General features: G+C 40.1%; 1 protein-coding gene across 1 annotated transcript in view; it reads right to left on the bottom strand.

Moving 5' to 3' along the window:
• Nucleotides 1-25927, bottom strand: part of PIGU (phosphatidylinositol glycan anchor biosynthesis class U) — an 82884-nt gene that overhangs the window by 34878 nt on the left and 22079 nt on the right. Inside the window, exons 3-6 of the mRNA XM_047853974.1 lie at nt 24528-24587; nt 23624-23686; nt 17292-17401; nt 14999-15099 (exon numbers count right to left, since the gene is read on the bottom strand). Of these exons, the coding sequence (XP_047709930.1) occupies nt 14999-15099; nt 17292-17401; nt 23624-23686; nt 24528-24587 (334 nt within the window). The remainder of the gene's footprint in view (nt 1-14998; nt 15100-17291; nt 17402-23623; nt 23687-24527; nt 24588-25927) is intronic.

Below are 25927 nucleotides of genomic sequence, written 5' to 3'. Positions count from 1 at the left end.
CCAAGCTGTGCCACCAGCAGAGGCCCCCACATTCCCGCTGAGCCACAGACACCTAGAACCAGAACCAGGTCAATTCTGAGATAGGGAGATGGCAGTGGTGGAGAAGGGGCTGTTCTGGAGTCTGACAGCTAAGCTGGGCTCAAGATTCCCTGACTTGGCCAAAATCTGAATGACATTGTGTGGAAAACCAGCTAAGGGAGGAAAAAAAAATGGAAAGCACTTTTAAATTTAACATGACTTTCTATAGAGACTGGGGTGCAAGAGAAACAGGCTCTTACCAGAGGAGGGAGGCTAATGCTCCAACTCCATCCATTCTTATAAAAGTGGTGAAAACAAACATGTGACTTTCACCCCTCTCTCTCCCAGAAGACACCAGGGAGTGAAATAAACACAGTCACCTCCTGTCCTAATTGCCTGAGCTCAGTAATTACTTGTCTGGAGCAGCTGACTATCTATAAGGGCCAATAGAGAAGAAAGCGCTCATAGCATTATAAAATGGACTCATGAGTTTCAGAGACTTGCTCCCTGGATTGGGAAGAAGCACTCTTCCTTCCTTAGATGAAATCAATAGTCAGGAAAAATCTGTTCCTTCTGCTATTCTCTACCAGTAAGTGGCAGCAACATCTCCTTGCTTACTGCAGTGACCCTTCACCCCTCCACGCCCACACTCCTTCTACCAGTCATGTCCTGTTGATCGACCCCTGGAACATCCACCACTGCAGTTCCTGCTCTCATCATCTGTTGCCACACGTTTTCAGCAGCCTCTTCCTTCTCCCCAGTGGTCTCCCCAATCTCCTCCCATGTAATCCTCCAGAGAAGTACCAGAAGGATCCTTCTAAAACAGATTAGATTGTGACAGGCCTCTCTTTAAACATTTCTGATGATTCCGTTTCATCTACTGGATTAAGTCCAAACTCCAACGGCAAACGAGGCCCTTCACTATCTGGGTCTTATTTTATTTCTCCAGCTTTACCACCTCTCACTGTTCTCCTACACCCACCCCATCCTCCAGCTACTCTGGACCATTCCCTAATTTCTGAAACACCATGCCTTTTCATTCTGTGTCTGTTCTCAGCCTATTCCTTCTGCCCAAGCTATCCTTCCCTGCCCTCCTTCTAGTGCAGACCCATTCCCAGTGGACAATTAAAATGTCACTTTCTCTAATGAGGCCTAAGCAGAGATGATAACAATAGTGATTACAGCTAACAGTGGTCACTTACTAGGTGTCAGGCACCTCTCCTCTGTATTCAGAACAGTGCTGAACTCAAACAACAACAACAACAACAACAACATAAAAGCCTTCAGTAAACATCACAATAACCTTGTGAAAGCTCTGTTTTCACAGGTAAAGAAATCAAGATACAGAAACAGAAGGTTAAGTAACATTATCATTTTAAGTAACAAAACCACTCAGATGATTCCAGTGTCCATTCTCTAAATTCATTCAATACCCTCATTCAATACTGATACCATCTTTATAATAATTTGCTAATGTTGTTCTCTCTCCCCATTTGTCTATGAGTTTCTCAAGGGCAATAAACCCCTCTTCACTTTGAATCTCCAACACCTAGCACAGTGCCTGGCACACCTGATGAATGAATGAATATCATTCAGTGACACATATGAATCCCTTTGAAAATCCAAGCACATTAAAGAAAACCAATGTTTCTTTTTTATTGAGATATAACTGACATAACATTGTATAACTTTCAGGTGTACAGCATAATGATTTGATACTTGTATATATTGCTAAACGAGCACCCCTGTAAGTCTAGTTGAAACCAATGTTCTTGAGGAAGGAGAACTTAGGAAGTGTAAAACACAGGTAATGAAACGTGGGCAAAGCACAAAAGAAATCTGACACTTGAAAACAACAGAGCCTACTGAATAGAAGTTGAGGACTTAGGGAAGGAGGCTGGGCACAGAGAATGCTCTCTGTGGAGTAAACTATTGGATGGTGGAGGCCTGTGGTCCGGGGGCAGAAACATGGCATTACAACAGTCAGGAGCCTGATGTGTGGGATGCTGGGGCAGGTGTGGATGGGGCAAATACATAGTCTGAGCAAAAGTGAGGGGGAGTATGAAGACACACAAGAGACTCAGAGCTGATGTGTTTTGAAAAAAGCTAGAAGGGGCATGGTGGGTGGGTTAGGAAAGCAGAAGGATGATGATATGTACTTGGGGCAAGGTCAGGAAAGATGAAGAAAAGTAAAAGGTGGGGTGCCTGACTGGCTCAGTCAGTAGAGCATACATTTTTTTTTTAAAGCTCATTTATTTATTTTGAGAGAGAGGGAGAGAATGAGCAGGGGAGGGGCAGAAAGAAAAAATCCCAAGCAGGCTCTGAGCTGTCAGCACAGAGCCCAACGTGGGGCTTGGTGCCATGAACCATGAGATCATGACCTGAGTTGAAATCAAAATGGGACGCTTAACCGACTGAACCACCCAGGTGCTCCAGAGCATGCAATTCTTAATCTCAGGGTAGTGAGTTCAAGCTCCATGCTGAGTGTTGAACCTACTAAAAGAGGAAAGAAAGAAAAGAAAAAAAAAAAGAAGGAAGGAAGGAAGGAAGGAAGGAAGGAAGGAGAAAGAGAAAGAGGAAAGAAAGAAAGAAAGAAAGAAAGAAAGAAAGAAAGAAAGAAAGAAAGAAAAAGGTGACTTCAAGTATTTTAGACAAACTATTCAATATGCAAACATTTTGGAGTGCCTGCTCTATGCCAAGCCTGTGCTGGGTGCCAGGGAAACTGGCGACTGAGACAGTCTCTGTCCTTGTGGAGATCCCAGTAACCAGTGGCAAAATATGGAGGGAGAAAAGTATGAAGCTAGCCCATCAGGGGAATGACACCTAAGTTTTGAACAATGTTTAGGTAAGGCCCAGCAGTCCAAGGGAACAGCATGTGCACAGGCAGGAGGGCGACAGATGACAGAAGGGTGCACTGAGCATGGATGGGACTGTCATTAGCCTGATGGGCAAAAACAGGGTGAGAGTTGGGAGGAATGTCTGGAAGAGGGCACAAAAGGGGCTCTTATGGATGTTGGTAATATTGTTTCTTTTTTTTTTTTAATGTTTATTTATTTATGAGAGAGAGAGAGAGAGAGAGAGAGAGAGTGACAGAGAAAATTTCAAGGAGGTAACACCCTGTCAGCGCAGAGCCCGATGTGGAGCTGGAACCCATGAAACCACAAGATCATGACCTGAGCCAAAATCAAGAGTTGGATATTCAACCGACTGAACCAGCCAGGCGCCCCAACATTCTGTTTCTTTCTTTTTTCTTTTAATGTTTATTTATTTTTGAGAGAGAGAGACAGACAGAGTGTGAGCGGGGGAGGGGCAGAGAGAGAGGGAGACACAGAATTGGGAGCAGGCTCCAGGCTCTGAGCTGTCAGTACAGAGCCCAGTGCAGGGCTCGAACCCACAAACTGCGAGATCATGACCTAAGCCTAAGTTGAATGCTTAACTGAGCCACCCAGGCCCCCCGCAACACTGTTTCTTAAAAAAAAATTTTTTTTAATGTTTATTTATTTTTAAGAGTGAGAGAGACAGAGCCTGAGTGGGTGAGGGGCAGAGAGAGAGAGAGAGAGAGAGAGAGAGAGAGAGAGAGAGAGAGAGAGAAAGAAAGAAAGAAAGAATCTGAAGCAGGCTCCAGGCTCTGAGCTGAAAGCAACAAGCCCAACATGGGGCTCGAACTCACAAACTGTGAGATCATGACCTGAGCCAAAGTCAGACACTTAACCGACTGAGCCACCCAGGCGCCCCCAACATTCTGTTTCTTAATTGGAGTGTGGATTATTCATCATTTTGTGAGAATTCATGGAACTGCACACTAATGATTTATGCACTTCCTGTATTTATGTTATACTTCAATAAACAGTTAATCTACAAAGTCTCAGCAAGCAGGTAGGTAGGGGTCAGATGACAGCAGACTTAGATTGCACAATCACCCCAAAGCATCCAGCTACAGGCCTAGACATGACATTTCACATAACGTCTGAAACTGCAGCCTTATCTGGACAAGACCTAGGGTATCTTGTTCATCTAACCAGGAGGAACTATTCCAAGAGGACTATGGGTTTTGCCAAAAAAAGATAATCTACTGTTTTTCTGCTGGTACAGCTCAGATACTAGGTTTTCTGTCCCAGCCCTAGTCTCTGGGCTTAGGATCGGAGTATTAAAGTAAATCAGTCAAATGTGCATGTACACTGGCTATAGTATTCAGGGAATTTCATTACCTACCCATCTAGCTTTGAGTATGTTTTCCAACTCTCTACCTGTGTCAGGGTGGGGGACAAGACAAGCCTTGGCAAGACGTGGGGTAACAATGCCTCCAGGGACTGCATCTTGAAGCAATCTGGGCCTGGATAGGTAGCAGAGCTACAGGATAGCACAGGAATGTAGACAGGGTGGGGCTCTGGGGGCTGGTTCAAGATACGGACTACAAGTGGAATGAGCAGAGAGGGGTCATGGACAGTGACCTATACCAGGACAGGCAGCGGGACAGACGGAAATGTGGTGAAAAGGTCCCATGGGACATCTTCCCTCAGAAGAGGAAATTGCATAGGGCCTAACCAACAAGCAAGATTGCTGGGAAGGAGGAGCCGATGCTGGGGCCTGGTCTGCTATACCAAATTCGTTGCCAAGCACTCTTTTAATGGGGCAGGCTGTCTCGGAGTAGTCCATCCACATCAGTGATGACAATAATTTATTGAGCACATTCTCCTGCTATAACTGCAAGCAGTTTACACATATTAAGTTATTTAGTCCCTCCAATAACTCTATGAAGTGGGTACTACTACTATTCCCATTTTATAGAAAAGGATACTGAAGGACAGAAAGGTTGTTTGCCCAGGGTCACAAAACAAGTGAATAATAATAACAGGATTTGAAACCAGACAGTCTCATTCCAAACCCCACTCGCTTTAACTGCATCACTAGGTTCCTTTCTTGATCTCAATCCACACCCGTATCATAAAAATCATAATAAGCCAAGCAACTATTTGTTGAATGGGCTCTGCTAAGGCAGTATGCTAAGTGTTTTATATTTCTTGCTTATTCTTCCGCTTATCTATGAGGCAGACATTATCTATATGATCAAACTGAAGCTCTTGAAGCTTTGTGATTTGCCCAAGGCTACAGAACTGGTAACTAGAAACTAGCAGTTTTTGAAACTGGGTTGATCTGACACAAACAAAACAAAACGAAACAAACAAAAAACCCAGACTGCTTTATCCTAGGGTCCTGTCCTCTAAGACTTTCTTCATGGGCAGAGCTTTACCCTAGAGGGACCCCATATGGATGGGTCCAGGACTAAGGATCATCACTCTCCAACTGTTCTTCCAGGGCTGAGCTCCAGGAAGAGAATCTCTCATTTAAACCTCCAAGTTCTCCCCAGAAGGCTCAGGGAGCCCCTGTCAATCCTGAGGGATCTTTTAAAATTTTTTTTTTCAACATTTATTTATTTTTGGGACAGAGAGAGACAGAGCATGAACGGGGGAGGGGCAGAGAGAGAGGGAGACACAGAATCTGAAACAGGCTCCAGGCTCTGAGCCATCAGCCCAGAGCCTGACGCGGGGCTCGAACTCACGGACCGCGAGATCGTGACCTGGCTGAAGTCGGACGTTTAACCGACTGCGCCACCCAGGCGCCCCCTGAGGGATCTTTTAAAAAAGAGGATATTATAAAGAGTAGCAACCAGCATCATCATTCACTGAGCTCTTAGTACATCCCCCATCCCATGCTATATTTGACATGCACCATTTCATTCATTCTTTACATTTGCTCTACGCCATAGGAACTGTTTCAATTCCCATGCTACAGATAAGAAAATTGAGGCCCGGAACAGTTCACTGACTTGGTCAAGGTGGCACAGCCAGGAAGTGGAGGAGCTGGAATTAGCTACCAGATCGGTCTGCCATCAGATCAGCCTGAGCTCTTAATCACCAAGCACTACCTCTGATAGTACTGATCCTTCTTTTTCCTCCAGAAGCGAGTCCTGACACACACACCTCTTTTGGTGGGACAAGGAGAGCTGGAAGGGTCCTTGGGCTGCAAACCTCAGGAATTCCTAGTTTGAAACATCTCAGGACTACCTATTAACATCTGTTTTTTTTTCCTTTTTAAAGCCCAATAAAGACTACTTCACAGGGATGGAATATTTTAATTAGCTCACTGAAACGCAGGGTAGCCCTTGACCAAAAGCCCCAACCTTTGAAATGAAACCCAGACTGCTCCACTAAAATAACATCAACCCTGCCCTTAGGCCTGCTTGCTAGCCAACACCCCAAAAAGTACGTTGTAATACAATGGCTGGGCCGTGTCCTGGCCTGTAGCTCTCGATGTGTCCCAGCTAACCCTGGACTGTCACAAAGGAGGCCAGAGGAGAGCAAGTAGGAGAAGGGGACAGAGCCAATGAGGCCACTCTGTTCTGTAGGACACTAGCTCCATGGAAGTCTGGGAAGAGAGTTGCCAAGTTTTCTTCCACTGTCCCTAACTTCTTTTTTTTTTTTTAATTCTATTTTTTACAATTTACATCCAAATTAGTTAGCATATAGTGCAACAATGATTTCAGGAGTAGATTCCCTAATGCCCCTTACCCATGTAGCCCATCCCCCCTCCCACACCCCCTCCAGCAACCCTCTGTTCGTTCTCCACATTTATGAGTCTCTTATGCTTTGTCCCCCTCCTTGATTTTATATGATTTTTGTTTCCCTTCCCTTATGTTCATCTGTTTTGTCTCTTAAAGTCCTCATATGAGTAAAGTCATATGATTTTTGTTTTTCTCTGACTAATTTCACTTAGCATAATACCCTCCAGTTCCATCCACGTAGTTGCAAATGGCAAGATTTCATTCTTTTTGATTATGTAATTTCATTGATTGCCGAGTAATCCATATATATATACATACATATATATATATATATATATATATATATATATATATATATATGGTATATATATATACCATATCTTCTTTATGGTATCTTCTATATGGTGTATATATATATACCATATCTTCTTTATCCATTCATCCATCGATGGACATTTGGGCTCTTTCCATACTTTGGCTATTGTGGATAGTGCTGCTATAAACATGGGGTTGCATGTGTCCCTCGAAACAGCACACCTGTATCCCTTGGATAAATACCTAGTAGTGCAATTGCTGGGTTGTAGGGTAGTTCTATTTTTAGTCTTTTGAGGAACCTCCATACTGTTTTCCAGAGTGGCTGCATCAGCTTACATTCCCACACTGTCCCTAACTTCTTATCAGTCAGGTAAAATTAATTTTAATTATGTGCTCACTGAAGAAACTTTGGGGAAAAAAAACAGGTATGAAAAGGAAATAGAAACATGAGCTTACTCTCCAGAAACAAGCATCACTCTTTTGGAAACTATTTTTGTTGTTGTTTTAACATAGTTGAGATTATATTTTATTAAAATATACAATCTTGTGGGGCGCCTGGGTGGCTCAGTCGGTTAAGCGTCCGACTTCGGCTCAGGTCATGATCTCACAGTTTGTGAGCTGGAGCCCCGCATCAGGCTTTGTGCTGACAGCTCACAGCCTGGAGCCTGGTTCAGATTCTGTGTCTCCCTCTCTCTCTCTGCCCCTCCCCAGCTCGCACTCTCTCTCAAAAATAATAAATATTAAAAATTTTTTAAGTATACAATTTTGTATTCTGCCTTAAAAAATAAGTATTCTCACACAATCTACACTTATTTTTAAGCACCATGTGCATGGCCAAACTGTATGGGATTGAACTACATGGGTAAACCATGTTTTACGTAGCCATTTCTCTATTTTGAAGTATTTTCCATTTTTTCCAGTCATTATAAATCATCCTGCATTAATGACTTTGTATCATAAAGCTTTACCTGTATTTCTGCATTGCTTTCAGATAGGTTCTCATAAGCAGAATAAATCAAAAGTAGAAAAATTTTAAGACTACTGCCAAACTGTTTCCCAAGAGGCCTGTACTAATTTCTAAGTCAACTTGCCATCTGGGAGAATGTCTATTTGATAGCACCTTTGTCAGCACTGAGAATTATCTTCTAAAATCTTTGCCAGTTTGAAAGGGGGAAAAAAATAAGCCTGTGTTATTTCAATTTGCTTTTATTAATTATCTATGGACTTCAGTATTTTTCCATATTTTTTAGTCATTTATATTCCTTTTTTGTGAATTCTCCTGTTTTCTTCTCTAAATGAAATTCCTTTCCTAATTTCATTAAAATTTAATTACGTGGTGCAAATGTGCAATGTAGAAAAGTGACTTACAGATTTTACAAGTGAACCAACTTTACTGTATATTCTGTTAGTAGAGATTATTAATACACTCAAAGAGTTAGGATGGGTCAGAGACCCAACTAAAATAGAATTCTTTGAATATTTTAACAGATTTTAACAGACTATTATTTGTGATGGCCTCTGTGTATAGCTGCCAACAACGGAAGAGGTCTGGTACTCCATGACGAACATACTAAGAAATGGAAGAGGAGGTGGGGTGGGCTGATGAAAGACTTTTACATCTCATTTTATACATTTGAATTTCTTTTATTCTTTTTAAAAATCTTTTTAATGTTTATTTATTTTTTAAGGAGAGAGAGAAAGAGCATGAGCAGGGGAGGGGCAGAGAGAGAGGGAGACACAGAATCCTAAATGGGCTCCAGGCTCTGAGCTGTCACCACAGAGCCCAACACGGGGCTTGAACTCACAAATCATGAGATCATGACCTGAGCTGAAGTCAGACGCTTAACTGACTGAGCCACCCAGGCACCTCCAATGAATTTCTTTTATTCTTACCAAGTACTTCAACTACTTAGGTGAACTACTAAAATTAAAACAAAACAAAACAAAAAAACCCAAAAACAAACAAACAAAAACTAAATTTAGATTTAAAGAAACTGACAAATATGTGACCAACACTACAAAATTCACATGAAATAAGTGATAAAAGTAAAACAAAATTGTGTGTATAACATTATAAAAATGTCTGTGAATTCATACAACAGAAATATGGATATAATATAAAGATTTTTATTCTGTGGAACCAAAAACAATGTGGCTATAAGAGATACATATAACTTTTTCACATGTTTTTCTCCCAAAACAAAACCTTTCCATTGATTTAAAAAAACATACAAAAGACATTTTTTAAAACAGCATATTTCACATTTTTGTGTGAGATTCCTATTACATGTAACTTCAGAGGCTATGTCTTCAGTCTTTCCATCGTTGTACTTGGCTATTTTAAAGGTGGCATTTCCAAAGGCTGGTGCTCAGTCCCTTCTGCCAGGCTGCAGCACAGTCTTTATTTATTTATTGGCGGGGGGGGGGGGGGGCAGTAGGGGCAGAGGAAGAGGGAGAGAGAGAATCCTAAGCAAGCTCCATGCCCAGCGTGGAGCCCGACACAGGGCTCAATCCCACAACTCTGGGACCGTGACCTGAGCCAAAATCAAGAGTCGGACGTTTAACTGATTGAGCCACCCAGGCGCCCCTAGAGTCCTTATTTTAATGGATGCCAGACACCTTGATCAATGAATCTACCTGAGCCCAACACTCTGGAAACAGGGACTGAGGCAGGCAGTATTCACAGATAGCAAAGAGTCTTCACTATTTCAGAGTTATTTCTGACAAAATGACCACAATTTTCATAACAAGAAAATATCTAGTCATGGATAATAAGTTAAACAGCCTACAGAAAGACTACCCACAACCACTGCAAAGAGAAACAACGTCTTATGACGACCTAAGTCATTCTCATGCCACCCTAGAAAGGGTATGTAAACTCTAAGTAAAAAGTTCTATGTACACCTTTTGATTCTTCATTTCCTGAGTGTGCAAACTAGTCAGCAACAAGGTGGTGAAATAAGGACTCTCATATACTTAAGAGAGTATAAATTGGTGAAACTCTTGAAGGCAATTTAGCAATAAATTTCAGAAATCCTAAAGAAGATATACATTCAGTCACACAATTCTATTTCCAAGACTTCATTATAAGAAAATAACTGTACATGGTGTGGAAATTACTATACAATAGAAAACCAATTGCAGTGTTATTTAAACAGCTGAAAAGTAAAAAATTACCTATTTAATAGAAGTTGGTTAAAGAATTTCTACACATTGCATCCATAAAATGGAATAGTATGCAGCCATTAAAAATGACAGATGGGGCGGGGTGGCCTGGGTGGCTCAGTCAGTTAAATGTCTGACTTCGGCTGAGGTCATGGGCTCAGGTCGTGATCTCATGATTCATGAGTTCCAGCCCCATATCAGGCTCTGTGCTGATAGCTTGGAACCTGGAGCCTGTTTCAAATTATGTCTCCCTCTCTCTCTGCCCCTCCCCAGCTCACACTCTCTTTCTCAAAAATAAATAGTAAAAAAAAAAAAGTAAAAAAAAAAAAAAGACAGACTAGATGTTTACCGCCATACATAGTAGATTACACTATTGACCTCAATTCTCCACCCCCTCTGTGTTCAGGCTCTTTGTCATAGAACTTTGTAGCGCCCTTCCATTGTGGACAAGATAGAAGTCTCCACTCCTAAGCTCGGCCAGGTGTTGTTTTGATCAATGGGATGTTAGCACATGTGGTATAACCAGAAACTTAAAACTGCATGCCTGATTGGGCTTGCTCACAGTTGTGCCTCTGCTCTATGAAAAGAACATGCCTAATTCAGTTCCCTGGTCCAGCAGGATGACAGACATGTGGAGAAGGGTCCCGCCTAGATTAGCAAACTATAGCTAGCCACTGGTACATGAATGAGTCCCAATGAAACCAACAAACTGCCTAGCCAAGTGTAACCTAGATCAACTGACCCCTGACTGACTTACAGATATATGAGTCAAGTAAAAGTTTATTGTTGTTCTAAGCCACTGAGTTTTGGAGTAATTTGTTAAACAACAATTTTTATAGCAACAGTTGATTGATAACAGTAATATTTAAAAGTCTGAAAGAAAAATGAGGGAAAAAGTCTGGAAATATATACCCTAAATGCTAAAAGAATTCCAGTTAAAAGTGGTAGAATGATCACATGCATATCCTCCCTCCAAAAACCTCATTAAAATGACAATAAAGGAATAAAACTAGTCTTAAACAACAAAAGAGAGAGGATTAGAGCAAAATGAAGTTTAATACAATAGCGGAAACAGGTGAAAGAGGGATAAATGACTGAGCCACATGGAAGAAATTATAGTTTAATGGCCTAGAGACAGGAACAGCAATAAAAATCAGGCTAACTCACCCCCTAGAACTTCCAAGAAACTCAGCACCTTGAAGGCATCAGGTACTATGGAAAGTGGGGGTACAGAGATGAAAATCAAGCTGAAACAGATGTCAGAACCCCAGGTCACATCTCATCTATGTGCAGTCCAATGACTACCCCTACATACCCCATCTTTCTACCTTCTACTCCACCCCCAGAAACTACAGTTTCAGAGAACACTAAAGAGACACAGGTCTAGAGGATACTATTCATAGTAATGGGCTGAGAGGAAGTGTGGGCTGAAAAGTAATGAGATTACATAAAGTCTCTATATTGCAGTCAGTTGTGGCCCCTGTTCCTGCTCTTTCAACTCTAGCAATTGGTCACATAAGCCCCCCACCCCACCAAAACTTCATCTTGGTTACCCTTAGGCAGAAAATTGGAAGATTCTTCTTTGGAAAAATTAAAGTATTCCAGAGGAAAAGAAAACCTATTATAAATGAAGACATTTAGGGATACCTCCAAGAAAAAAGGTCAGCCCACACTGCCAGATCTCCTTACAGTGAGCCTGATTCCTGCCCATTCACAGAGTCTTGAATGAACGTGTTAGTGCCTCAGTTTTAAATAATAGACAAACAGCCAAGGATCATCAAAAATAAGAGAAAATCCTCCCATGTGAAAGACAGAGACCGAAACAAAAAGGAAAAGAAAAAGGGCAGGTGGGGAGTGGGGGTCCAGGAAGACAAAGGGACTGTGCTTACAACTGATGTAAACTAAAAAACAAACAAACAAACAAACAAACAAAAACAACCAAAACTCAAAGGGAGAAGAGAGGATACTGTGGTGATAAAATAATAATAGGATGCTTCAAAGAAACAACTGGAGACAAAGAAAGAACTTTAAAATAAAAAAATAGGGGCATCTGGCTGGCTTAGTCGGTAGAGCATGTGAGTCTTGATCTCAGGGTAATGAGTTTGAGCCCCACATTGGGCATAGAGTTTAACTTAAAAATAGGCATAAAAAAATAAAAACAGATTAAAAAAAATATATATATATGCAATTTAAAAATTCAGACACCTGGGTGGCTCAGTTAGTTAAGCATTCAATTTCTGCTTAGGTCATGACCTCACAATTCATGGGTTCAAGCCCTGCATCTGGCTCTATGCTGACAGTGCAGAGCCTACCTGGGATTCTCTCTCTCTCTCCCTCTCTCTCACTCATGCTCTCTCTCTCAAAATAAATAAACAAACTTTAAAAAAATTAAAAATTCAATAGTAGAGTTAGAAGATAAAAACACAGCAGTGGGGTACTTGGGTAGCTCAGTCAGTTGAGCATATGACTCTTGATTTCAGCTCAGGTCATAATCCCAGGATCATGGGATTGAGCCTCACATCAGGCTCTGTGCTGAGCGTGGAGCCTGATTAAGAGTCAGTCTCTGTTTCTCTTTCTCAAATAAAAAATAAAAATAAAAAATAAACAGAAACACAGTAGTATCCCAGCAAAAGTAAGAGGAAGTAAATAAGCAAAAAAAAATGGAAAAGTCCACTGAAAATAATATATGCAAATTAGACTAATCAAGAAAGGCCAATATCCAATACATGTCCCAAACAAGAGGACAGAGAAAACAGAGAGGAAAGAATTTGAAAAATAGTACAAGAACACCTTCTAGAACTAAAGGACACTGGTGTCCATACTGAAAGAGTCTCCCAAGTACCAAGCATAATAAATTTAAAAAGACCCATGTCAAGACATAGCATCATAAAATTTCAAAACACTGAGGACAAAAAGGAGATCCTAAATCTTTCAGAAAAAAATAGGTTACATATAATGGCATCAAACTGCTGAATAGCAACCAGGATGCGAGAAGACAGTGAAGCAATACCTCCAAATTCTGAAGGAAAAGTTTTTCTGGTCTAGAATTCTGTACTTTGCCCCAACTATTAATTTGGTGCTAAACTAGAATAAAGACTGTGTTCAGACGAAGAATGATTCAAAATATGTACCTCTTACACCCTTTCTTAGGAAACTACTAGAGGAGACACTTTAGCAAAACAGAGGAAAAAAATCAATGAAGGAGAGAAGGAATCCAGGAAAGAAGGGAAATGACACAGGAGAATTGTAAAGGGGAGTCCCAGTATGACAGCTTTGCACCAGGCCCAGAAAAAAACAGGGAAGATTGGGGCAGGATGCAGGATGTGTGAGAGAAGTCTTCAGATAAAAAATGGAACTGATAGAATATTTGATGCATTTAAACATTTTTTAGGGGCGCCTAGGTGACTTAGTCCGTCAGGCATCCCATTCTTGATTTCAGCTCAGGTCATGGTCTCACCGTTTGTGAGATCAAGCCCCACATTAGGCTCTGTGCTGACAACAAGGGAGCCTGCTTGGGATTCTCTTTCTCTTCTCTCTCTGCCTGTCCCCCACTCACACACTCTGTCTCTCTCTCAAGCAAATTTTAAAACTCTAAACATAAATAAATAAGCATTTTTTAAAAACTATTGTTAGGCACTTGATAGATCTAGCAGAACAACTAGGGGAAAATAGGGATTGGGACAAAAAGACTAAGCAAAAACAAGCAAAAAAAATTATTATTATTATTATTTTTTAATTTTTATTTATTTTGAGAGAGAGAGAGAGGGAGACCCTACACATAAGTGGGGGAGGGGCAGAGAGAAAGGGAGAGAGAGGGAATCCCAAGCAGGCTCTGCACTGTCAGCACAGAGCCCAGTGTGGGACTTGATCTCATGAACTGAGCCAAAACCAAGAGTCGGATGCTTAACCTTTTGAGTCACCCAGGTGCCCCCCCAAAAGATAATTATTAACCCCAGGAAGAAGAAAAGGTTATACAAGAAAGAAAAAGTAATCATAGTTACTACTTTGCCCAACAATGAATAATACATACTGTGTCATAAAATACAGGTACCAACTACTGATTTAATCAAGACTGTGATATAACTTCTCTTAGGTAAAAGGGAAGTGAAGACATGATACAAAAGAGCTGAATTTTTATCTCCCATACGGAATGCAATAGATAATGTCTACAATATATAATTCATGAAATAGCAATATGAGATCTTAGAAATATGGAAGTAGGGCACCTGGGTGGCTCAGTTGGTTAGGCCTCCGACTCTTGGTTTCAGCTCAGGTCATGATCTCACAGTTCGTGGGTTCGAGCCCTGCATCAGGCTCTGTGCTGGCAGCATGGGGCCTGCTTAGTATTCTCTATTTCTCCCTTTCTCTGCCCTTTCCCTGCTTTCTCTTTCTCTCTCAAAATAAATAAGTAAACATTAAAAATTTTTTGAAAAAAATAAAAGAAAAGAAATATGGAAGTAAATACCAGCAAAAGCCAGAAAGTAGTTCTTTTGAAGTTGAACTAGGGATGGGAAGAGAGGCAAAGGACTGCTCTTCTCATTATAAGCTTTTTCTCAGTTTTTTGTTTGTTTTTTTAAAGTTTATTTGCTTATTTTTTAAAGTAATCTCTACGTAGACCCAACATGGGGCTCAAACTCAGGACCCCAAGATCAAGAGTCCCATGCTCTTCCAACTGACCCAGGCAGGTGCCCCATTGTTTGTTTTTTTCCAACTCTATTAACAGTAACTCTCTTGAGTAGTAGAATTTCAGCATCTTCTAATTTTTTTTTCTCTTAGCTTACCTAAATTTCCTATAATAATCCTGTATTATTTGTGTAATTAAAAAATATGTTCTTAAGTGTTGGTTTTTTTTTTTTTTTAATCCACAGAAGAAGTATTACAAAACCCTACACAAATCAAGTCTGGGACCGAGCTTTGGGCTTTCCTTTGGGGCCTTACCTTTTATCGTGGTCAAAATGAAGAAGGCAATGAGGGTGTTATTGATGGCACAGGTAGACTTGGCAACACAAGACAAGACCGTGTAGGGATTTAAGAGATAGCTGGGGGAAAAAACATACAAAATTGGCATCAGTAATCCCAGTCAAAGGACCAGGGAGTCCTGGCCACCACAGGTAGGCAAGTCAAGGGATTTACTAAAACCATACTCAAGGGAAGGCAATTCTTAGAAATGAGTTCTCTTAAGTAAAGAGAATGAAATGGTGTTGGCACCAATTAATATAAGACACCGAACATTCACTGCCTAGTCTGTGCTGTGTGGTAAATCATCACAGAGATCCAGTAAACTAGCGATACCATTATTCCTCCGATGAGGAAACTGAGACTCAGTGGTTAAGTAATTTGCCCAAGGCTTCACAAGTTAATAAATACATTCAAAATCAGTACCTCCTGGCTCTAAAGCCTATGTTCTTTCTAGTACTTCAGATCTCATAAGTGATAAAATTTTACCAACTCCCACAGAGCCATATATTTTAGGAATGGCTACAGTTGTCTTTGAAAACCAGGAGGTAATTTTTCCTCAATTGGGCTCCTAAGCTCTGACACAGGATACCCCCCCACCCCCCCGTTCCTCTGAGAGGTCAGAGTAGCTTTGGTTTAGCCCTCTTAGTAGTCAAGCTGTATCCACCAAGCTAGATCCCAAGTACAGGGTATCTACTGAATTCAATGAGCTGGTTGTCATGGAACTTCACAGGACATCTTGAACTTCTACTGGAAGGAATTAAGCTCAAAAACCTAGTCTTGTCTTGAGGTGGGAAGGAATGGACTGAGCAATGAATTTAAAATGCTGATTAGGGAAATCTTGTGTAGTCAAAATAGATTATTATTTTATTTCTATCCTCTTCTTCAGAAGATTTGAGGCAGCTCAAATGAAAACAGGTAATAAAAAATAATAGGAAAATAAAAATAGAAACAAAAAAAATCAAGACTAGAAAAAACATTAAAAAAAAAAAAAAAAGGCCAGAGAAAAAAGACCAAATGGGTTTTCTACAGCACTGTAATAATCAGCTTCAAATCTGGCTCTGAGTTTCCTGGCAGACAAAGTGAAAAGGGAAACCAGTTACATAATTCTGATTATTAGATAGGAAGAAACATACCAGTGTCTCAGGGAGAGATTATAATTATTATTCACCAGTAAAGACCTTAAATCCAATACCTCCCAAGGCTGTAAGAGTAGCAGTTCTAAAAACCAAAGGCCCAGAAATTGTTGGTGTTTTTTTTCAAGAATTACAGACAGGCTTGTTATACAACCTTTAAAGAAATGGCTGCTGCTATTATAAAAGTATCCCCAGGAGATAAATGAGTCCATAAGGGATTCATAATGTTGCTAAACCTCTGGTTCTAATTAGGTAGTTCTTGCTAGTATTTCTGAAATACATAGAAATGAAAGCTGTTTGGTGGGAGAGGGGAAGAAAGCCATTTCTAAACAGCAGGTGATGTTCAAAAAGCAGCTGCACACCACCTAATACTGAACAGGAGATACACATACAAAGCAGAGGGTTGAATAAGCTGTCCTCACAAGTCCCTTCTAATTCTGAAGTTCTAAGGTCATGTTTTTCCATGAGGAAATTTGCCCATCTTGTTTACAGTATATCCCTAGAAGCTAGTATATTATTCATATTCAATGACTATAAGCTGACTGAATAATTATTCACATTTGCCTATCTCTATATAAACAAGAATAACCTGAAAGAATTAAACTTACAGGCAGCACTGAGTACTCCTAGAGAATTCTTTTAAAGAGCTTCAATAAGTTCCACTCTCCCATACTGGTCACCCAGCTGGGATGGGTCTATCTAGCTATAGTTTTCTAAACTACAAATGGGGGACTAACTGTATATGAAACATAGGAGATGCTCAAAATAATGGCCATATAAAGATTGGAATTTTATTCAATCCATATATACAATTAAAGAACTTTGTTTTTTTGTTTTTTTGTTTTTTTTTTAAAGAAACATGGGTTACAAGTAGGCTGGAGCCCAGATCAGTGTGGAGTGAAAAAGCATTTGTGAAGGGCTGATTGTGCATGTCCCTGTGTGAAGCTTTGTCCCAAAAGAGACAGAATGGCTCTGTCTCTTTTGCTGGCCAGAACCCCAGTTGTGCAACAGAACCACAGCAAGTACTTGATGACTAAGACCACAGATCTCCAAAAATACAACAAACAACATGAGAAAGTCTCATCAGATTTTCCTCGCATTCACTGGCACCGAGCCCTGTTTTGTCAAATAATACTTACAACAGGGCCACTTTCAGAGGGATGTAACGCATTTCCATAGGGGTTCGGATGAGTTCGGCCACATCTGGGGCATACTGGTCTAGTTCTAGGAGGAGTTTCTGCTTTTTAAACTGGAAAAAAAAAAATGACAAAACACATTAATTCCCATTGCTTTTAGAATGAAGACAGTAGTCCTTCCATGGCCCACATGGCCCCACCTGGTCTGGCCCTACCTCTCCAGGTTCATCTCATACCCACCTCTCGCCTCACCTCTCATTTTCTGGGTTCTGGCACCATGAACATGCCATACCCCTCCTGCTCCCAGGCCTTTATATTTGAATTGGAACAACCTCTTCTTCTCTTTCCTTATTAGCTCCCACATAGTCTTTAGATCTGTTAAATCATTTCTTCCTCAGGAAGGCACACTAACCCCCTTCAAGTAGGTAAAATGTCCCTATTAATACACATTCTGTCATAGCGCTGTTCACAGTTATGACTTTTTTATTTATGTGACTAATATCTGTCTCCCTCACTAGACTATGAGTTCCATGAGGACAGGGACCATGTTTTTGCCAATAATTTCCAATACCTGGCACAGTGAGCAAACAATAAATATCTATTGAATGACTGAATGAATAAATGGCAAAGCAATGTTCCCAGCCCTGTTGAAGAGTTACCATGAGTGGCCTAAGAACTCCTTCCATCAGCAAAGTGAAATATTTTCATGCAAAGTAAAATGATCCCCTGAATGTCACAGTATCCCAGGTTTTCTTCCATGTTCTCCTGTTTCAAGTTTTTGACTCCCACAGAGGAAGTGGGGAATGGCCATGATGAAGAAAAGGAGGAGGGCTGGGTGTGGCTGGGCAGCTGGAGAGTCAGGAGGGAGTGAGACGGGGGTGGAAAGCTCTTGCCTTCCCCTGGTATGTCCCAACAAGTTCATGGGTGTACTCCAGAATGAAAAAAGGTTAGGCAACCCTATAAGCAAACATGGGTCAGACTATAGATGGAAAAAGCCTCTGAACCCCAAATGGGTAGCCTTGCTGATTTAATGGCCCAAGAATCTTATTTCGACAGGATAAATTCAAGGCTGCAACCGATTATAAAAGAGAGTAGTGCAGAGATGTCAGAGTAGCAAGTGTGCAGGATTAAAGATTTAATGATAAAAAAATGCATGTACAGAACATTGCACTATACCATTTACACAAAGTTAAAAGCATGCAAAATAATACTACGTGTTATTTAGGTATATATGCAAAAGTAGTAGAAGTTAAGGCCCTGTGTGGGGACAATAAACACTAAATTCACAACAGTGGTAACTGGTGACAGGAAGAATAAGGAGATGAAAGTCTCAGAGGCAACTTTATGTGTAATGTTTTATTTTTTAAGTTGAAGTAAGTTCACAGTACATATTATTCTTTACATATTTTTGTATGTCTTAGGTATTTCAGAATTTTTTAAAATGGAAAATTAAAAAAAAATTTAAAGATCCATTTTTCAATTCAAAAGAAAGTAGAGAAGTTATCACAGGAACACAGGTAAGCCCAGATTTCTTGCACAAATTTAGTAGTAAAGGGTTAATCAGAAAACCAGAACAACCTTCAAAAACCTCCTTTGATCATCTCTGAGAGTTCAGGTTAAACAGTGGGAATTATTATTGATAAAAGTTAGGCTACCATGCACATCTGAGATTGTTTAATTAAAAAGACAATATATAAACTACAGTGCTTTTATCAGAGAGGAGGGGGCTGGCTCAGCAGACAGAGCACTTAGCGAGGACAGCTGCAGCAGTGGTAGAGGAAGGAGGCCCTGCTAGCTAAGGGTCCCTGAGTTCCTGCAAAAAGAAGGCCACCTGGCTGGGGGCAGATCTTCAAAGAAGCCTGTTGAAGGGAAGCAGGGAGTCAATCCAGGAGCAGCCAGAGATACAGGTGGGAATGCAGACCCAGTCCCCAGGCTGGAAGCCTGCCATCAGGACTATAGGAAGGGATGGGGACAGCTAAACAGGTATGTGCAGATCCTGGGCAGAGGTGACCCTATGCCAACAACTAAAGAAAAGTACTTCCTAATAACTCCAATCTTCCAAAATACTTTGAAACAGAAAGATTGATAAAAGGAGAGCCTGCAGGAGAGAAAGGCAATCAGGTCAGCAGTCCCCAGATTCTCTGCTATCTCTTTTTGTCTCCCCCCAAGCTCACCAGCAAAGCCCCCATGATGCCTGGCCTCATGGTCCCAATTATTGACTCAGCTCCCCCGAAGAACAGCCAAACTCCCTTTTAAAAATCCCCACTGGATCCAGTCAGAGACAGGAAAATGGCTAAAAGTCAAAGGAAAAGCAAATACACACACACTAAGAAAATGTTAAGGTATAAAAATAAGTGAGGTTAAGGAGTACAAGTTAAAATCCAAAGATAAACATTTCTATATATTCAGCAGCCTTGACAATGATGAGATTTAAAACTATCATAAGAGAGATTAAAAGTGGCCTAAAAGGAAATTACCTGAGTGATCATTACCTCTGTGATCATTAATCACCTCATACACAGGTGCCTGTGCACTTTTCCATATGTGTGTTGTATTTCAATAGACATTTTTAATTAAAAAATAAATCTCCAGGGTGGAGTTTTCTTTCCCTTCTATCCACTTCTCTATGCAGCTTTTCCTTGTCCTTACAAGATTTGGTTTTACAAGGACATTATTCCCCTGCTTCAAATAAACAGCTTTTTCTAATAATTGAATCTGTGTCTATACCAATTTGCAACCCCCAAAACTAGGGTGTCCAGAGGTAGAGTAGTGAATACTCCTCCCCCACCACATCTCTGTTAGCCTCACCACATTCCAAGCTCAGGAGTCTATGCTCCAAATTTACAACCCTCTAATCACATTAAGGGAAGACACATTTTTATCACTCTCTCTCAAACTACAAGCAACTTTCTAACACGAATTCTGAGTCCCAAATAGAAAGTACAATCTCAGCAAAGGACAGACTAGATTAACAACAATGCTTTTGTCAAGTAAGGTAGATGTAAAATGTGAGAATCCACTGGTCACAATCAATCAGCATTCATATTCCATAGGCTAACAGCTGGAGAAGGGCTAGGAATGGAACCCACCTTTGCACCATAGTTTTCCATAACACGTTTTGAGTATAGACACAGCTTTGTTACCAGGGATCTGGTCTTAAATCCCAGCAAGACTAAAATTCTTCCATATGCTATATGGGCCCATTCTGACAAAGTGGGGAAGATTTGGGGAAAGATATGTGCTGATACTCTATCCACATCATCAAAAATCTGCCATTCAGAATGAGTTAATTTTTGACACAGTGTAAATAAAACTCTTGTTCTGCCCAAGAAACCTAAGTTCCAATAGGCTGAATTCTGAGGATGGAGAAACAAAACTACTCCAAATTTCAATTCAGTCTTGGTGACAACAGAATGTTTTGGTGTGTTAAAAAACAGGGTATCAACAACAGCTCATTTGGTTTTCTCTCAACCTCTTTAAATCACACAAAGAAAAAAAATTCTCTGTATGTTTCCATATAAACTCAAATAATAAACAAATGAATTAAAATTATCATTGCTCTAAATTAAAGGGATCTCTTCTACTGACCCTGACGTCTAACTTTATTAGGAAATTAAATGAAACCTAGCTTCATTAGTTACCCTTAAGCTTCTCTCACCATTAAAAAATGGTTTTAATTAGGGTGTATGCGTGGTATGTTTATGACAGTTGAACAGCAAAAAAAGGAGTACATATGATGTTGGCATCTCTAATCAACTTTCACTAAAACACATTTCAGTTTTACATTTTGGTTGAAAAGATCTAGCCGTGTTCTTAAATGAAAGCTACCAACCCTCCCTTGGATATTCCCATATATCACATCTATACTGTGTATATGTATGTGTATGTGTGTGTGTGTGTGTGTGTGTGTGTGTGTGCACATGCACGTGTATACATATACACTGGTGGGTACAGACACAGATCTACTTTTTCCCCAGTGTTTTTTATTGAAAATTTATAAACTATAGAAAAGTTTATAAATAAAACACCTAGATCCACTAATTGTTAACATTTTGCCACATTTCCTTTATCTCTACACATACATACGCAAACATGCAAATTCTTTTTCTGAACTATTTGAAAGTAAGCTGTGGATATCATGACATTTCACCCCTAAATATTTTAGCATATAACTTCAAAGAACAAAGACTATGGTCTACATACACAATCTATCTTGGGGAAGAAAATAACCACTGCTAATTTATCTCTGCATTCCTCAGCTTATGAATTTCACACCCAATTATTTCATCTCTAGCCCTCAAAGGAATCCTGTTGAAGCATTTCACCTCAGTCCCTAAAATTTTCTTTTCTTTTCCAATCCTACTGAAATACAACTGACATATGACATTGTGTAAGTTTAAATGTACAATAAGATTTAATACATGTACATATTGTAAAATGATTACCGCAATAAGGTTAGTTAACACACCCATCACCTCACCTAATTCCTGTGTGTGTGTGTGTGTGTGTGTGTGTGTGTGTGTGGTAAGAGCATTTAAGATATACTCCTTTAGCAACTTTCAAGTATATAATATTGTTAACTATAGTCACCATGCTATACATTAGATCTCCAGAACTTACTCATCTTACAACCAAAGTTTGTACCCTTTGACCAATACCCTCCCATTTCCCCTATCTCCAAACCCACCCCCTGTCAACCACCAATCTACTCTGTTTCTAGGAGTTTGACTTTTTATTTATTTGTTTACTTAAAGTAAGCTCTATGCCCAATGTGGAGCTTGAACTCACGACTTTGAGATCAAGAGTCACATGTTCTACTGCCTAAGCCAATCAGGCTTCCCAGTTTTACTTTTTTAGATTCCACATATAAATAAGGTCATACAAGATTTGTCTTTGTCGACTTATTTTACTTAGCATAATGCCCTCAGGTTTGTTTATGTCCCAAATGCTCCACTGGTTTAAGATGTACACTCTCTGGTCTTATAGGGCTATTAAGCCTATAAACGGACCCCAATTTAAGAACTCCCAATCCAGATATTTTGTAAATCTCTTTGAGGTCCATAATTGTAGAATTCACTAGCTTTGTTACTAATGACCAGTGCCACAGAAAGGCAGACTGCTACTTCTGGTTCTATTACTTGGTAACAGATGTGAAAATAAACCACAGACAACACCAGTGGGATGCAGCCTTCTCTCTCCTCAGTTAATCTCAGTGGCTCCCAGCCAGTCAAGGAGGACTGCAGCCAATTTTTAAAATAACTACATGGATAGTACACATGGTTAATCTGTTAACTCTCTCAGAACCCAGGAAAATGAAAATGGTCACGATATATCACTCCCTTTGGCTATTACATACGGATTAAGACTAAAGTTTACATCAATACTTCATCAATACTTTCTACAGGCGGGGCGCTGGGTGGCTCAGTGGGTTAAGTGTCTGGCTTCGGCCCAGGTCATGATCTCACAGTTCATGAGTTCAAGCCTCTACATCGGGCTCTCTGCTGTCAGCACAGAGCCCACTTCGGATCCTCTCTCCCTCTCTCTCTCTTTCCCTCCCCCTTTCCTGTTCACGTGCTTTCTCTCCTTCTCTCTCAAAACTAATTTTAAAAAAGGGGGCACCTGGGTGGCTCAGTCAGTTAAATGTCTGACTCTTGATTTCAGCTCAGGTTATGATCTCATAGTTTGTAGATTCGAGCCCCATGTCGGGCTCCGCACCGGCAGCATGGAGCCTGCTTGGAATTCTTTCTTTCTCTCTCTCTCTCTCTCTCTCTCTCTCTCTCTCCATCTCTCTCTGCCACTCCCCTGCTTGCTCACTATCTCTCAAAATAAATAAATAAACTTAAAAAAAAAAAAAAAGATTACACCTGATTTAAAAAAAAAAAAAACTTTCTACAGGCATTTACTACATGCCAAATTTTCCAAATAAGATTGTTCTCTGTAGGGAAACAGAAACTACATTGGGAATCCAATTTTACCTCAGATAGGCATAACACAGTGAGTTAAAAGCTATACTCATGAAAGGAAGATTATTAAGGGTCCTCATTACTATAATTGTAGTTCAACTCTGCTCCAGAAAGTCTAAAGTTGCACAGGTGAGTGGATATTAAGCTACAGAGATTAAACTGACCTTTCTGTATCTATTAGTGAAGCTGTCTTGTTGGTTTAGGTTTGGCCATTGCAGAGCTGGCTTAACAGGCCAGAAGCTTCATTCCTATTTCTTAGTATTTTTAAACAGTTAGATCCTTAAGTACATGACCTTTGATTTTTTGTAATAACAGAGACCAGAAGGCTACCAAAAAATTCCACCAGTTTTGTCTCACCCACTGACTACTTACCACAACTTTATTGAAGTCTTGGATTGCAAAATACAGGGCAATGGCAGTGAGTGCATCAGTTACCTGTCAAAAGAAAGAGAAACAATAGTATAAGAGTGAGGAAATGCTGCCAGGGCCTAGAGGTTTTGGATGGTGGTGGGCTATTTGGTAATTAATTTGTCCAGTCAGGCAGAACCTCAAGCCTCACTTTGACTACCCAAAGATAAAGCCTTTCAGGGAGATTTGACTGGAAAACCTTGAGGATAAGGACCCATCAAGGCTTATGTTAGCCTGGTGTACCACATCTGTTCTTTAATTGCAAGTTACTTAAGTTTTCTATAAAGTAGGAATAATACCCAATACTTTGCAGGCCTGATGTATGTCAAGTGCCCAGCACTAAATAAGTCCTCAATAAACAGCAGCCATTATAATTATTAAGGAAGACCTCATTGGATCTTCTATTTGACCCAGATTTTCAACTCTACATTAGGCAAGTGTTTCAAATTCCTATCTCTCAAAACAGCCCTGTCATCTCAACTTTGAAGGTTATTGCTCCTAAGAGTCTCATCAGGCCTATGTCCACTGCACGGAATCTTTTGGCAGAATGCTTAGGAACTTCAGGATGCCCTCTACACTGACACTACAATTAAAGCCAATCATAGAATTTTGGCACTAGAAAGTTTGAGACTACATAGTCCAGAAACCAAATTTTAAAAGTATAAGGAATTAGAACTGGTCAGATGTCAGAGACTACTCCCCATACTTCCATAATATATCACAGTTCCTTGAATTCAATTAAGGATAGGTTTTTGCTTTCACACTCTGAGCAACTCCTAAGTTCCTAAAAGATAATTTTTCTTAAAAACAACAAGATAAAAGACTATAAAGATATATACATGTTGATTTCATGTGGAAGGTTACTTACCATAAATACCAATTCAGCATAGTCAATCAGGAAATGAAAGAGGTATATTATTAATGGAGTCTGTAGGAGAAAAACAAATAAACAAATTAACTTAAATCTTACTGTTATCAGTTTCAAGAGTAGTAAAGGTATGAGGTAAACTTTAATTCTAAGGCATACAGAATAGCCAAGGGGAACTCCATAGTGGACCAAGATTGCTGAACTCATAAAATAAGCTGGGAAATGTTTTCCCTTCTTCTGTCTTCTGAGATGTTTTATATCTCATAGATCTCTCTTTTTTTTTCTCTTTTCTATCCTTTTCTCTCCAAGCTTTAGTCTAGATATTTTCTACAGACCTATCTTCCAGATCATGAATCCTCTCTCTTTTTTTCTCAAAGATTTATTTTTTTATTTTTTTGTTTATTTATTTTTGAGAGAGCAAGAGTAAGCATGCATGCATGGGGGAAGGGCAGAGAGAGAGGGAGACAGAGAATCCCAAGCAGGCCTCGAACTCATGAACAGTGAGATCATGACGTGAGCCGAAATCAAGAGTCGGACACCTAACCGACTGAGCCACCCAAATGTCCCAAGATTTTATTTATTTTTCAAGTAAACTCTACACCCAATGTGGGGCTGGAACACACAACCCTAAGATCAAGAGTCACATGCTTTACTGATTGAGCCAGTCAGGTGCCCCATGAGTCTTCTCTTTAGCTTTGTGTAATTGGCTGTTAACTGTGCCTATTGCATTCTTAATTTGCTATTATGTTTCCCAGTTCTAGAATTTCCATTTGATTCATTATTATATATTCCAGTTCCCTGGAGAAATTCTCTGCCTCATCACTTATTTTTTGTGCATATTAATCACTGACCACAGTTATCTTACAGTCTAAGTTTGACAGCTCCAATATCTGAATCGCCCGTGAATCTGTAGTGTCTATTTTTTTTTTTCTCTTTTATTATGCTTGGTAACTTTTGGTTGAATGATGGACATTACAGATATGAAAAATTTTAGAGGTTCTGGACAAGGCTATTTTCTTCCAGAAAAGATTTCTTTACATTTCTGGCAAGCAATTAGAATAGAATAGCATCACCTTAATCTAATTAGTTTAGCTAATTAAGCTAGATCTGTGTGTGTGTGTGTGTGTGTGTGTGTGTGTGTGTGTGTGTCTGTCTGTCTGTCTGTCTGTGTGAGAGAGTGAGAGAGAGAGAGAAAGAGTGCACAACTGGGAAAAAGGGGCAGAGGGAGGCTCCACTCTCAGCGTGGAACCCTATGCAGGGCTCAATCCCACAACCCTGGGATCATAGCCTAAGCTGAAAACAGGAGTCGGATGCTTAATGGACTGAGCCACCCAGGTGCCCCTTTGATTTATTTTTTTGTAATATCTATATGTCATTTACCCTTATTCCTTCCTTCAGTG

This window comes from Prionailurus viverrinus, chromosome A3, assembly GCF_022837055.1.
Source record: "Prionailurus viverrinus isolate Anna chromosome A3, UM_Priviv_1.0, whole genome shotgun sequence".
In the NCBI taxonomy this organism is placed as follows: domain Eukaryota; kingdom Metazoa; phylum Chordata; class Mammalia; order Carnivora; family Felidae; genus Prionailurus; species Prionailurus viverrinus.
The sequence above is the reverse complement of the archived record's forward strand: the minus strand, read 5'-3'. Positions and strand labels throughout refer to the sequence as shown.